The 13,033-nt window shown below is 62.8% G+C and overlaps 1 protein-coding gene across 1 annotated transcript in view; it reads left to right on the forward strand.

Moving 5' to 3' along the window:
- Window positions 1-600: 600 nt before the first annotated feature.
- The window catches only part of CPZ (carboxypeptidase Z), a 28,849-nt gene continuing 16,416 nt past the window's right edge, over window positions 601-13,033 (forward strand). The window contains exons 1-6 of the mRNA XM_055434526.2: window positions 601-751; window positions 6,150-6,182; window positions 7,339-7,713; window positions 9,871-10,083; window positions 12,045-12,241; window positions 12,780-12,941. Of these exons, the coding sequence (XP_055290501.2) occupies window positions 667-751; window positions 6,150-6,182; window positions 7,339-7,713; window positions 9,871-10,083; window positions 12,045-12,241; window positions 12,780-12,941 (1,065 nt within the window). The 5' untranslated portion in view covers window positions 601-666. The remainder of the gene's footprint in view (window positions 752-6,149; window positions 6,183-7,338; window positions 7,714-9,870; window positions 10,084-12,044; window positions 12,242-12,779; window positions 12,942-13,033) is intronic.

Below are 13,033 nucleotides of genomic sequence, written 5' to 3' on the forward strand. Positions count from 1 at the left end.
GTCTGTGCTGGGCTCCCCGCATCTGGGGGGCGTGTGGCGGGTGGAGACACCCCAGAGAAGCACCACCTGAACGTCCACTGGCTCCTTTAAGGCGCCCGGTTGAGGACTGCCACGATTCACTGCGGACCCTTTGACACCCTGAAAACGGGGTGTCAGACCCCCTGCCCAGGTCCTGCGGGGAGAGGACTTGTCTGCAGGATGCAGGCTCAGAGGTGGGGCAGGGGGGGCCCAAGGTCATGGAAGAGACCCTTCGGGGGCATCCTCCAGCCTGTGACAGGGTGGGCGGAGTGGACACTCCATCACTTCTCTGCTGGGACCCAGGCCCGGAGCTGCGGGTAGCAGGCCTGGCCCCGCGCGCCATTCGGGTCCAGGGCAGGCCGGCCCCGCCTCCCCGGCTCCCCCTCGGTCCAGGAACCGGGGTTTAGTAGTCAGAATCAGCGGGGGACCCGGAGGTCGGAGGTCGGGTGGGAGGCGGAACCCAGCCCCAGGGGGCTCTCACCCCCGGGGGCGGAGCGGCGGCCTCCGGAAGCGGCGCGATCACCGCCCGGCGGCTCCTGGCGCGGCCGCTGTAACCCGACTCCGCGCCCGCGGGGGTGGGAGCCGAGCGGCGCTGCGCCCCGGCCCGAGTGCCACATCACTCGCCGGCCGCCCTGCCCGCCGCCCACCATGCGGCCCCCGCCGCCGCTGCTCCTCACCACGCTGGTCCTCGCCGCCGCGCGGCCCGGCTGCGAGCCCGCCTGGGACCCCGACGGTAAGGCGGGACCGCCGGCCCCGCGGTGGAGCTCGGCGCCCCCGGAACCGCCAAGTTTCCCCCGCGTGACCCGGGGCTCCTGGGAACGGCCCCCAACGGGCACCCTGTGAGCCCTGGACCTGGGGGTCTGCACCAGAGAGGGCGTCTGACTGTCTGAGCGCATCCTCGCTGGGACCCCGGGGTGGAGCGCACAGGCAGGCTGGGGGTCAACAGAGGTGCACAGCTCTCAGCACCCAGGGCTCCAGCAGGGGCTTCTCGGTCTGGGCACCGCCGGCAGAGCGGGGCGGAGGGGCTGCCCTGCAGGTGGGGTCCGAGGGAGCAGGTGCCAGGACTTTGCAGGAAAAGAGAGCATCCGAGGTCCCTGGTCCTTCCAGGAAGGGGGCAGCCTCTGGACCCCTTGCAGACTCTTGAGCCCTCCCTCCCCGCTCCGCGATGTGGACAACAGCGTCTCCGGAAGCCGGTGCAGAGGGCCAGGGAGGGCGTGCGGCCCCTGCCAGGGAAAGGGGGTGCTCCTGGAGGATTTAGGAGGCAGGGGGCCGGCGGGCCTCTGGGAGCCTCCAGGGGCTGCGCGCCTGGGAGGGTGATGGGAGGCCCCTGAGCATGGGGGTGCGGGGTGGGGGCGGGGCAGCAGCCGAGGCCTGGGCTGTGGTCCTCACCACACTCTGCCTTCTGGGTGGGCCTCGGTTTCCCTTCACACTGAGAGGTGAGGGTGCATCTGGTCCGCCGCCCTCAGAGTCCTTAGCGGCAGACACCTGTGACCCAGACCGCGGCGGGGTTCCCTGGGGTTCGCTCCCACACTGGGGTCTGGGTGTGTCGGATTATGAGTCTCCCAAGCGCCGGAGCTTTGTGGACACCTGAGAACTTGCTGGCACCAGCCAAGTAGGTTGTGCCAGGAGCAAAGTGCCCCTGCAGTGTGCCAAGCCCGTCTCTCCCTTTCTTTCTCTCTCAGCTCAGGTTGAATTTTCTCTCTACCTCTGCCCCACCTTCACCTCTTCCCTCCCCACTTTCTACAGAAAGGCCTGGGGCTGGGCCGTGTGTCTGGGTGTGTCTGGGTGTGTGCCTGCACTTGTTACACGTGGGGTGCAGAAGGTCATGCAGAGGGCGTCATGGATGGAGCCTCCCCCAAGACCCCAGGACGCGTCCACTATCTTAGGCTTGTCAGGGAGCACAGGCCCCCTCCTCCTGGAAGCTCTCCCTGACCTGCCCTTTTCCCAGGGAGAAATGCAGACCCTCCCCTGGACCCAGGCTGCCCCTTCCTCACCTGGAGGCTTGGGCAGGGAGGGTCTCTGTTTTCCGTTCCGCGGTGGCACCAGTGCCTCTTTCTAGAATAATTCCTTCTCCAGTGGATCTCCCCACAGCTGAGCATGTGTGGTCCGTGCAAGCCCAGTGCCTTTTCCAGACCAGAGTGACGAGGGCGGGGCCGGGCAGCTAGCCTCTGGGCCGCTGTGTCCAGGACTGTCCTTGTGCTCCCTGTCTTACTGTCCTGGGCTCAGAGCACGCGGGCCTGGACCCTCCCCCGCCTGTCCCTTGCCCTCCTCCAGGTCTTTATCAGGAGCCTGGACTTTGAGGCAGTTTCCGTGCTTTAAGGGCCACGCAGGTCAGGGTTCAGATCCTGGATTCTCTGGACCGCTGTGAGGCCTGGGTGGGTGGGCCGACCTCCCTGACCTCCTCCGGTTATTCTTCTGCATCTGGCTCCCCGACCCCGCTCAATCCTGCTCCCTTGGTTGAAGACACGCTGCCACCTTGTGGTCAAGAAGTGTAGCGGTCACGTGTGGACTGCTCAAAAGCAGCCTTTGGACCAGCGCTGTCCAACACGCTGATGCCAGCCCCAAACATTGCCTAACATTTCCCAGAAGCTACTTGAAAGAGACAGTGAGAAAGCAGTGAAATTAAACTTAAGAGCAAATCTTATTTAACCTGATATACACACAGTTTTGGGGCTTCCCCGGTGGTGCTGGTGGCAAAGAACCCGCCTGCCAAGGCAGGAGATGCAGGAGACCCGGGTTCAATCCCTGGGTCCGGAAGGTCCCCCAGAGGAGGGCACGGCAACCCACTCCAGTGTTCCTGCCTGGAGAGTCCCATGCACGGAGGAGCCTGGCGGGCTGCAGTCCATGGGCCGCAGAGAGTCGGACACGACTGAAGTGACTTAGCACACATGTGCAGTATTGTTCCAGGGTTTTGTCGTCGGTATAAAAATTATGGGTGAACTATTTTGCATTCTTTTTTAGTGCCAGGTCGGCAAGTCGGTATTCTACACCCGAAACAGTTGTCCGTTTCAAGTCACAGCCTTTCAGGCGCTCAGTGCCCACACTGAGCTGGTGGGCACCGTCCTGGACTGTGTGTCCTCTTGACCCCACCCCAGCCCGAGCTCCCCGAAGGCCCCCGCTGGGGCTGGCTTGTTGTTTTTAGCCCCCCAAAGATATGCTGAAGTCCTAGGCGCCCTCCCCGTCAGAGGCTTGATCGGGACCCGGGGCCTTTGCGGGTTTGGCTGCATTAGGAGGAAGGCGCGCTGGCTCAGGCTGGGCTCTGAGTCCCGTGACTGGCGTCCTTGGAAGAAGGTGGGAATTTGGGCACAGCACAGCGGAAGGAACACGGGTGACAGAGGCAGGGATTGGGGTGATGTGGCCGCAACTGAGGGTTGCTGGGGGCCCAGGAGGACTCTTCCCTGATCCTGCGGAGGGGCGTGGCTTGCCAGCAGCTTGATCTTGGGTGTCTGGCCTTCAGAACCGGGAGAGGATCGAGGCCTGTTGCACCAACCTGTGGGTCTTCGTTACGGCCGTCCCGGGAGGCGAGTCCACCGTCTCTCTCCTGCTCCTGGCAGCCATGCTGGAAGCGTCGGTGACCACGTCAGTAGATGCTGCCCTCCTGTCCATCCCGATGGCACTGCAATCTTGCGGGCGGGTCACAAGGGGCCGTGTCCCCTTCTTCCTGTGCGACCCTGAGCCACTGTGTGTTGGGCCCTCGCTCGACCCTGCCGTCAGCACCAGCTCCTGGGGCCCTCCAGCGATGATGGGGTTAAGCTGCCCAGTCGTGTCCGTCTCTTCGTGGCCCCGTGGACTGTGCCCTCCAGGCTCCTCTGTCCATGGGATTCTCCAGGCAAGAATCCTGGAGTGGGCTGCCATTTCCTCCTCCTGGGGAGCTGCCCGACCCAGGGACCAGACCCGAGCCTCTCGTGTCTCCTGCACTGGCGGGCAGATTCTTTACCACTAGCGCCACCTGGGAGCAACCGTGGGCGTTACTGTTTTTCCCCGCATTTTACAGACGGGGAGACCAAGGCCCAGAAAAGTGCTTAATTCCTGAGCTTCAGGTTTCTCATCTGTGACTCGGGGAGGCTTGAAGCCATGTGCAACCATGAGGGATCCGCTTGTCAAATCCACTCAAATCCAGGCAGCTGGGTGGGTCTGATGCTTTGAAGGAGCTGGCATGGGGGTAACTGCTGTGTTCCGGCCTCCTCCGCCCGCATTTTCCTGAGGCCACAGAGGCCCCAGGGCCAGTGGGAGTTCTGCTCACCAAGTCTGAGTGCATCTTCAGCTTTGCCCCGCTCGGCTCTGGGCCGTCACGCGGCAGGCACAGGCTTGGCACTGGGACACAGGTGTGGTGAGAAAGGGGCCTTGGTGGGAGTCATTGGGCTGGGGAGGCCTGGGGCTCCTGAGCTGGCAGGTGTGGCGTCGCACGGGTCAGTGAGTGTGAATTCTGAGTGTGAGTGCTGGGCACAGATGCTCCCGCGGGGGTCCAGCTCCGACTGGATCCGTTCGTCTGTTCTCGGAACGCAAATGGGCAGATAGCACAGCGTCCAAGCAGAGCCCGGGGCGGTTTCCTGTCCTTCCTTTAGTTCCATGTTTTGCTTCGTCCTCACACCTTATCGTGCTGCAGAGGGCAGTGGGCACAGCCTGCGACCAGTTCAGACCGGAAAGGCTTGGGGTCGGGCGATGGGGGGTCGGGCGATGGGGGGTCAGGCGATGGGGTCAGGCGATGGCGTCGGGTGATGGGTTCAGGTGATGGGGTCGGGCGATGGGGTCGGGCGATGGGGGTCGGGCGATGAGGTCGGGTGATGGGGTCAGGTGATGGGAGTCAGGCACGTGCTTGGAAGTTGCCAGGCGGAGAGCAGGTGGCTCAGGGCGCCTGGAGTTCTCACCCATCGCCAGTCCCATCCCAGCGCGCAGGGCGGGGCGGCAGGCAGCTGCAGCCCTCTCTGTTGTGTTGAGGTGCAGCCCTGTTGCCTGAATGCTTCAGGAAAATTATCCTCCTGCCCCTTACACTGCCAGCCGGCTGGGACACCTGGAGTCCTTGGTGAGAGGGCGCCTTGAATGTCTCCTTCCCGTGACAGCTTAGGGAGCTGGCCCGTGGGGGTCAGGGGCTGTGGCTGCCCCGTCCTCGGTGGGGGAACCATGGTCCGTGTTGGGGGTACTGTGTGTAGAGGGGGCTCCTCAGCTAGCCTAACAGGACCCCCCACCCGTATCCCCCTGCTGTGGGGCTCACTTGTGCTCGGGCAGGCTTCCGTGACCCCGGGCTGTATCCCTAGATACAGGTGAATCCCTAGAAGCAGCCTCCATCCTTGCTGGACCGTGGTCCAGGCCTGGGTTCCAGATGAAGATCTGGGGTTCGGGCGCTTCCCCTCTGGTCCCAGCTCCTTCCCCACTCTGCCTGTCTCTCCCCACCCCACCCCTGCCCTGCACCACTTCCTGATTTCTTGTTTCCTGCACTTCCATCCCCCAGCCTGCCCTTGCCCTGCACTAGATGAGCCAAATATCTGATTTCTGTCTCTCCCAGCCCATTTTTTCCCTGTTGGCTCTCACAAAGTCCTCAGGACCTGCCTCTGACAGGGGTCACCTGGCGGGGGGCGTTGGTTGGTTGGTTTCAGTGGGGTTCCCAGGGTCTCACAGTTGGTTCACGTGTCCAGGGTTTGAGGAGGACCCTGGAGCTCACAGTTCCAGGGACAGTTTGTGGATACGTCCTCGTCTCAGGAAGCGGGCCGCCCCACTGCAGGGTGTCCCAGAAGGGAGAGGGCCACAGCCCGCATGATTCTTGGGGGGACGAGGAGTCCTGAGGGGTCAGAGTCAGGAATGGGGGGCCTGGTACAGACTCTGACGGTTGTTGGTAAAACATGTGGGAATCTGGGAGAACTGGTTCAGCTGCAGAAGCTGGAATCGGCCATAGTGGATGTATTCACACTGCAGTGATTGGCCAGCACTCCAAGTCAGGGCTCTGCCTTCTGTTAGGGAAGCGGTGTGACCTCCTGCCCGTGGAATGGGGGTCTCGGCCACATGGACATCAGAGGGCAGCTGTGGCCAGGAGGGTGGGAGGGGCTGGGAGACCGGCTGCATGAGGAGCAGCGGGATTTGGGGATGACTGATGGGCAGGGGTCCCCTCCCGACATTGTTGCCCTTTCTCTCCGCAGGTAGATGCCCGGGGTCGGCAGCTGCAGACAGCGGTACGTACCAGGACCGCCCGGTTTTGTTTTGTGGGAGTGAATGCAGGCCCTCCACGCTCTCAAAGCCTTTTAGGGGGCGGAACCCGGAGTTTTGCAGTGGGTGATGAGTAAGAGGGCCCTTCGATCAAATCCAGACCCAGTTAAAAGAGCTAGAAATCAGGCAAAACGAGAGAGGAAGGCCTTCCCTCTGTGCAGCTGGGCTCCCACCCCTTGCTCTGCCCTGTGCTCCTGCGGGGGCTCGGGGTCTCGTCCATCCCTCCCTCCCCGTGGACCCCCAGGCGGGTTCGAGGAGGTCTGGGGTCTGACTTGACGTGCGCGTGTTCGGCGCTGTCTGGCTGTGCATCCTGTGTGTTCTCAGCACCTGCTGAGTCCAGGGCTGGGACAAGCCCCTCCCTGCCTGGCCCCAAGTTCCTCATCTCTAAAGTGAGGAAGGGAGCGCTGAACTCCTGGGGTGATGCTGGAGAGGACGTGGATCTGGTGTATCAGAGGTGCTCAGAGCAGGCATTTCTTCAAGGCTCCTCCTGCCAGATTTGGGCACTGGGGTATTCTGAGCAGAAGGACTGGTTTTTTTTTTTTTTTTTTAAGTGAAAGTCCCTCAGTTGTGTCCAACTCTCTGCGACCCCATGGACTATACAGTCCATGGAATTCTCCAGGCCAGAATACTGGAGTGGGTAGCCTTTCCCTTCTCCAGGGAATCTTCCCAACCCAGAAATAGAACCCAGGTCTCCAGCACTGCAGGTGGATTCTTTACCAGCTGAGCCACAAGGGAAGCTGGAAAAGAATTATTTTTTTCTTTTTAAGTAGGACAATATTTTCACCGAACAGAAGTCAACCGTGTGCCTTAACGAGGCAACCCCTTGGCCGGGCTGGCTTTCCTGGGCCCAGTCCGCGGACATGGAAGCTGAGACCCAGAGTGGCCTGCCGGGCCCGCTCAGGGTCAGCCCGGGGGCCGTCTCTGGTCCTCCTGAAGGCCCTGGCTCCCTCCGCCGTGGGCCTTGTCCGGGCCTCTCCGTGCCGCCCATCCCTGCGGGCTCTGGTCCTGAGTGGGGTCAGCTAGGGCAGAGCGGAGCTCAGTAGGCAGGCGTCTGAGCACGTCCTGGGGGGGTGGTCATCGTGGGAGGGAGCGCCCTGGTGACCCCGCCGTCCCGCCCCCCAGCTGCATGCGTGGACCTGCAGCTGCAGACCTGCAGCGACGTCGCCTACAACCGGACGGCCTTCCCCACGCTGCTGCAGCACCGGTCCCGGGCAGCCGTGGAGTCCAGCTCCGAGTACATCCTGCTGAGCGTGCTGCACCACCTCCTGGAGGGCCAGTGCAACCCCGACCTGCGCTTGCTGGGCTGCGCCGTGCTGGCCCCGCGCTGCGAGGGTGGCCGCGTGCGGAGGCCCTGCCGCCACGTCTGCGGGGCGCTGCGCGAGGCCTGCCAGCCCGCCTTTGATGCCATCGACATGGCCTGGCCCTACTTCCTTGACTGCGGCCGCTACTTCTCGGGCCCGGAGGAAGGCTGCTATGACCCCCTGGAGAAGCTGCGAGGTGGGCTCCGGGGGGCCCTGCGGTGGTGAGCGGCTGGATGACCGGGCGGGCCAACAGGGCACGCGTCGGGCGGGCAGTGCCTCAGCCAAGGCGGAGGCCCTGGGTGCAGGGGCCAGGCTGGGAGAGCAGAGATGTGGGGGCCTGAGTCCTGGATGGCACTCCCCGTGCCCATCAGCGAACCACGGGGTGCTGGTGTGGGGGAGCCTGCCCCTCTTGAGGCCTGCCTGGCAAAGTCTGTGATCACTTATGGCCGCTCCTAAAAGATCACATGTGGGATATTGACTGGAGCAGCAGCCGGACGCCTCAGAGCAGGGTTTGTGGAACCCCGTGGGCTCAGGGAAGCCACCCGGAGGGGCTGCAGAGACGGGCTGTGGTTTCTCATACAGACAAATGAGTGGAGCTGGAATGGGCATCCCAGGTGGTAGTGAGCCCTCTGTCTCAGGGGGTGTGCAAGGGGCTTCTGGGGGCCACATGGCTGTGATGTGGGGCGATAGGTGACGAGTGCCTCTGCAGGCCTCTATGCCCCCCTGGCTGGGCTTCCAAAGTGGGTGAGATGGGATGGTTCCAGTGGCAGTGGGACCCTTGGTGGCCCGTGAGGAGAGCCCTCTGTGCTGGCCCAGACCGCAGCTCCCAGGTCGCATGCGGCTCCCGAGAGCTGGGAACGTGGCTCAGGTGACTAGGGATCTAAGTTTAGATTTTCCTTGATTGTAATGAATTTGAGCCTAAATGCAAATAGCCACCCGGGGCCAGTGTGTGTCACCGGTCGGTGCGGGACGGTGGCTTCTGGCGTCTCCCATAGTGACCTCACAAAGCTCACAGGCAAGTCCACGTGATCTGGGGTCAAGGGTCACACATGTGTTGTCTCTTTAAGACCCCACAGTGACCCTGAATACGGGTGCAGCCATTTCACTGATGACCGAGCGGAGGCTCTGGGAAGGCCACCAGCATCAGGGTGGGGTCTGATGTGAGCCGGGCCTGCCACTGACGGATGGGTCAGTCAGTCCACGCACCTGATAGCTCTCAGGTGCCCGCTGTGACCACGGCTCCCGGCTGGGAACCGAGGAGGTGGGGGTGGCACTCAGGGGTGCCTCGGGCTGGCCCCCAGCAGGCCCCATCTTCCCACTCTGCCACTCACTGGCTGTGCAGAGCTCAGGGCTGATCCTGGAGCTGAATCTGGGTGGGAGATGGGAGTGCTGTCTACCTGCAGCTTCTTTGTGACTCAGTGGCCGGTGGGCCGCACTTTACAGGCAGACAGGGGCTGTCCGCCCGGGAAGAGGCAGGAAGTATGGCTGGGTGGGGGCCTAGAGGGAGAGGAAAGGAACCCGACATTGCTGTGGGGCCAGGCCTGCCCGCCCCAGGAGAAGCCCGCAGAGTGGGCTGGAGGGAGTTTATTTTGGGCCAGTCCGCCACCAAATTGCTGGTTCCGTCTGCTTTCTTCTCCCTCAGAAACCATTTTGAGCAGAAACGAAACCACAAGGCAAGTGAGACGCTTGGGAAAAGCGTCCACTGTTAGTGCCCCTGCCCTCCAAGAGCAGCCCGCTGGGACCTGCGTCTTCCTGTGAAGACACCCCACAGGAGGGGGTGGCAGGGAGCCCCTGGGCCAGCCTTGGGGTGCTTCTGTGAGCGGGAGAGGTCCGCCAGCTGGTCTGGGGATGGCCGTGATAGACAGCCTACCTACGCCTGGAAGCCCAGACTGTCTCCTGAGGAAGCTTTGCAAATTTGGGGGAAAAGCATACCTTTTGCTCCCCCCTCCCTACCCCATCACCGCCCACACCCAGGGACACAGAATCACCCGAAGTCAGGAGAAGGCCGCCAAACCGCAGTTTCCTTTGAGGATCCTGTCTGTGTGCCTCTGCTTTGTATTCTGCTGTTCCGTATGTTGCGAGATTTCCAAACTAACCACATATGCCTGTTCTTCACTGATGCTAGGAGCTGCGTTGCTATGTACACCTGTTGGGGGCTGTGATTATCTGTCCACGTCAGGTTTCACAAACAGAACTTTACTTACAAACGCGGTCATGTCTGGGGAGCCATCGGAGGGGCCCGTGTGGGTCCTGACATCCCAGGCTCCTCAGGGCGGAGCCGGGGGTGGGGGTGAGGGCAGTGGCAGCCCCGAGCTGACCCCTGGTGCCCGTGTCCACCCCCCTCCGCCCCCAGGAGGCCTGGACATCGAGGAGGCACTACCCTCGGGCCACCCGCCTACCTTCATTCGGTTCATCCACCACTCCTACGCCCAGATGGTGCGCGTGCTGAAGCGGACGGCAGCCCGCTGTGCCCACATCTCCAAGACCTACAGCATCGGGCGCAGCTTCGACGGCCGGGACCTGCTGGTCATCGAGTTCTCGAGCCGGCCTGGCCAGCATGAGCTGAGTAAGCTGCTGCTGCCATTGGGGCGGGGGGGCGGGGTGAGCGGTCTGGGCTGGGAAAAGGCACTGGCCCGCCTGGCCTTGGGGTGCACGAACCGGTCCCCGGTCCTAATCAAAACCCCCATGTTTGGGGGATGGGGTGGGCAGAGATTTGGGGTGTGCTGGGGGCACTGGGGTGCTGGCCACATCCCACCAGGCATGTGCGCCCACTCATCGCCATGCTGGGAGTTGGGGAGGAGGCGGCCAGGAGGGTCACGGCCCTGGGGGCTGCAGACGTCATGGGGCTTGAGGTGAGGGGTGTATGGTGACCACAGGCCCACTGGGCCTTGTGCGTCTCTAGTGAAAACTTAACTGTGCATTTTGTTGTTTTTGCAACCTTGCCCTGGTGCACCTGGATGCCAGGCAGGTATGTGGGCGCTGGGTCCTGGCCCCTGACTGCTTCTCCTTTGAGTGGCTTGGTCCGCATTCACAGAGCGTCTTCCCATTTCTTTAAAACCCAAGTCCATTTCAGCCCCTAGAGGCTACGTCCCATTTGGAGCTGGGGAGCCACTTGGGAAGTGCTGATCTACTGTCCCTGGAGCCGTGCTCTCGCAGGGCTCAGCGGCGGTCAGACCCTGCCCCAGTCCTGGGTCTCCTGTCCCAGGGCCTACAGCGCAGATGCTGGGAGAGTGACTGTGAGGCAATGTCGGGGACGGTCAAGGAAAGGCGCTGGGCTCCGGGGTGGGGCTTGGGGGTCTGGCCCCAGAACCCCGATGTTCTAGCCAAGACTCAGCACTCTGGGTGGCCGGCCTGTTTCCTGGGTGGCGTGGTGAAGATGAGCACCGGCCCAGCTCCGGGGCGTGGAGAGCAGCTGGGCACAGGGTCCCAGGCTTTCTCCCCGGCCCCTCAGCTCATCTGTGCCCGAGACCCTGTGGGTCGAACAGGATCGGTCTGGAAACAGTCCCATCTGGCCTTGGTCCTTACCGAGTACTGAAACATGGCCCTCATCTTGGCAAAGTGGCTCCGGCCCCCTTTGCTGGTCTGGCTGCGCTCAGCCCGGTTTCCATCCGGGTGGCTTCTGCAGCATGGACTTTGTGCACCCAGAGCCCCATCTCCCATTGGGGGTCAGAGGTCATCGAGCCTCGCCCCTGCCTCCAAGGCCCACCCTGCCTGGCTCCCCCTCCAGCTCTGGGCTGAAGGCAGGACTCCCGTTTTCGGGTTGAGTGGGCGCAGCTGTGGATCACGGGGGTGGGCGGTGTCCTTTGTGAGGGGCCAAGGGCGGTGACTGCTGTGACAGCCTCAGGGGCCTCTGTGCGCTGGGGCTGTGGGAGGGACGGGGCTGCACACGGCCAGGGAGGGAGCTGCCGTTGCCACGTGAGCAGTTCGGGGCTCAGAGAGGAGAGGCAACTCGTCCAGGGTCCACGTTAGCAAGACCACTGGGCTCCTGGTCCACTTTTGCATCCATCCATCCATGTATCCTTCCACCCAGCGTCATTCCTTGTTTCCTGTTTTCCATCCTTCTCTCCCCCTTCATTCCTTCCTCCGTCCCCCTGCCCACCTCCCCTCCATCCAGGCCCCCACCCACCCATCCATCCTTCCATCCTTCTTCCTTCCTTCCCTCCTTCCACCTCCCCATCCCCATCTATCCATCCGTTCATTCCAGGGCCACCTGTCTTCCCGTCTCAGCACCCGTGTCCGCTGTCCTCTACTGCACAAGCACGAGGAGGGGCGCGAACGAAATTCACACGGACCAATGATAATGTATATGATTATCAATCAATTACCATCATATTTAAGGCTCTACATCACCAAAGAGCTCAATGAAACTGGTGGCCTTGATGAGACCTCATTAATGACAGAGACACTTGGGCCAGAACAGGCGTGAATAGGTTCCATAACAATGGACTGCCCTTGCCATGTGGGCCCTCAAGTTTCCAGGGACCCCAGAGATGACCCCCAGGTCACTGTATCCCCCCACACTGACAGTGGAGCCGGAGGTGAAGCTCATTGGCAACATCCATGGCAACGAAGTGGCGGGCCGCGAGATGCTCATCTACCTGGCCCAGTACCTGTGCTCTGAGTACCTGCTGGGCAACCCCCGAATCCAGCGCCTGCTCAACACCACCCGTGTCCACCTGCTGCCCTCCATGAACCCCGATGGCTACGAGGTGGCGGCCGCAGAGGTGAGCGCCCCCACGCCGGCCCCACGGCCACTGCCTCCCGCCCCGTCCGTCCGTTTACTCACTAGTGGTTGTGGAGGGTCTGTGCAGCTGCTGCCCTGGGTCAAGGAGCCTCAGGGTCCGTACAGGCAAAGTCCTGTTCAGCGTGGGGACCGATGCTGGTAATTCTGTGGCAGCTTAAATGATGACATGCCCCGTAGAAACAGGGTGAAACAGGGGTGGGCGGGAGGAGCCAGGGCGTGTGCTAGCCGGAGCGGAGGGCCTCTTGGAGGAAGTGATGAGCAGGGCCTGCAGGGGGTGGGTAGGGAGCCGTGCATCCTTGATGTGGGGCACCCCAGGTGGGAAACAGCCGGTTGGCACGGGGCCTGAGGTTGGAGGGTCAGCCCGGAGGTCAGGGAGGTGGCGGATGAGCTCCAGAGTTCATCTCATGAAACCAGAGAGAACCCCGCCAGCTGTGCCTCTCAGCCCAGCCTTGCGCCTCCCACTAGGGGGATCAGGGTGGGCGTGCTGACCCCTGGCTGTGGCCCGTCCTGTGGCTCAGGGTGCCGGCTACAACGGGTGGACCAGCGGCAGGCAGAATGCACAGAACCTGGACCTGAACCGAAACTTCCCTGACCTGACATCCGAGTACTACCGCCTGGCCTCAGCCCGCGGCGTGCGCAGCGACCACATCGCCATCCCCCAGCACTACTGGTGGGGTAAGGTAGGAGCCCGGTGCCGCCCCCAAGGGTCTCTAGCTATTCCCGGACGCTCGGGGGGTCCTGCCCCTACTGAAAGCACCCAGAGCCTGGCAGG

The sequence above is a fragment of the Moschus berezovskii genome, chromosome 5 (genome assembly GCF_049115385.1).
Source record: "Moschus berezovskii isolate FMDL1 chromosome 5, NW_MosBer_1.0, whole genome shotgun sequence".
Taxonomy (NCBI): domain Eukaryota; kingdom Metazoa; phylum Chordata; class Mammalia; order Artiodactyla; family Moschidae; genus Moschus; species Moschus berezovskii.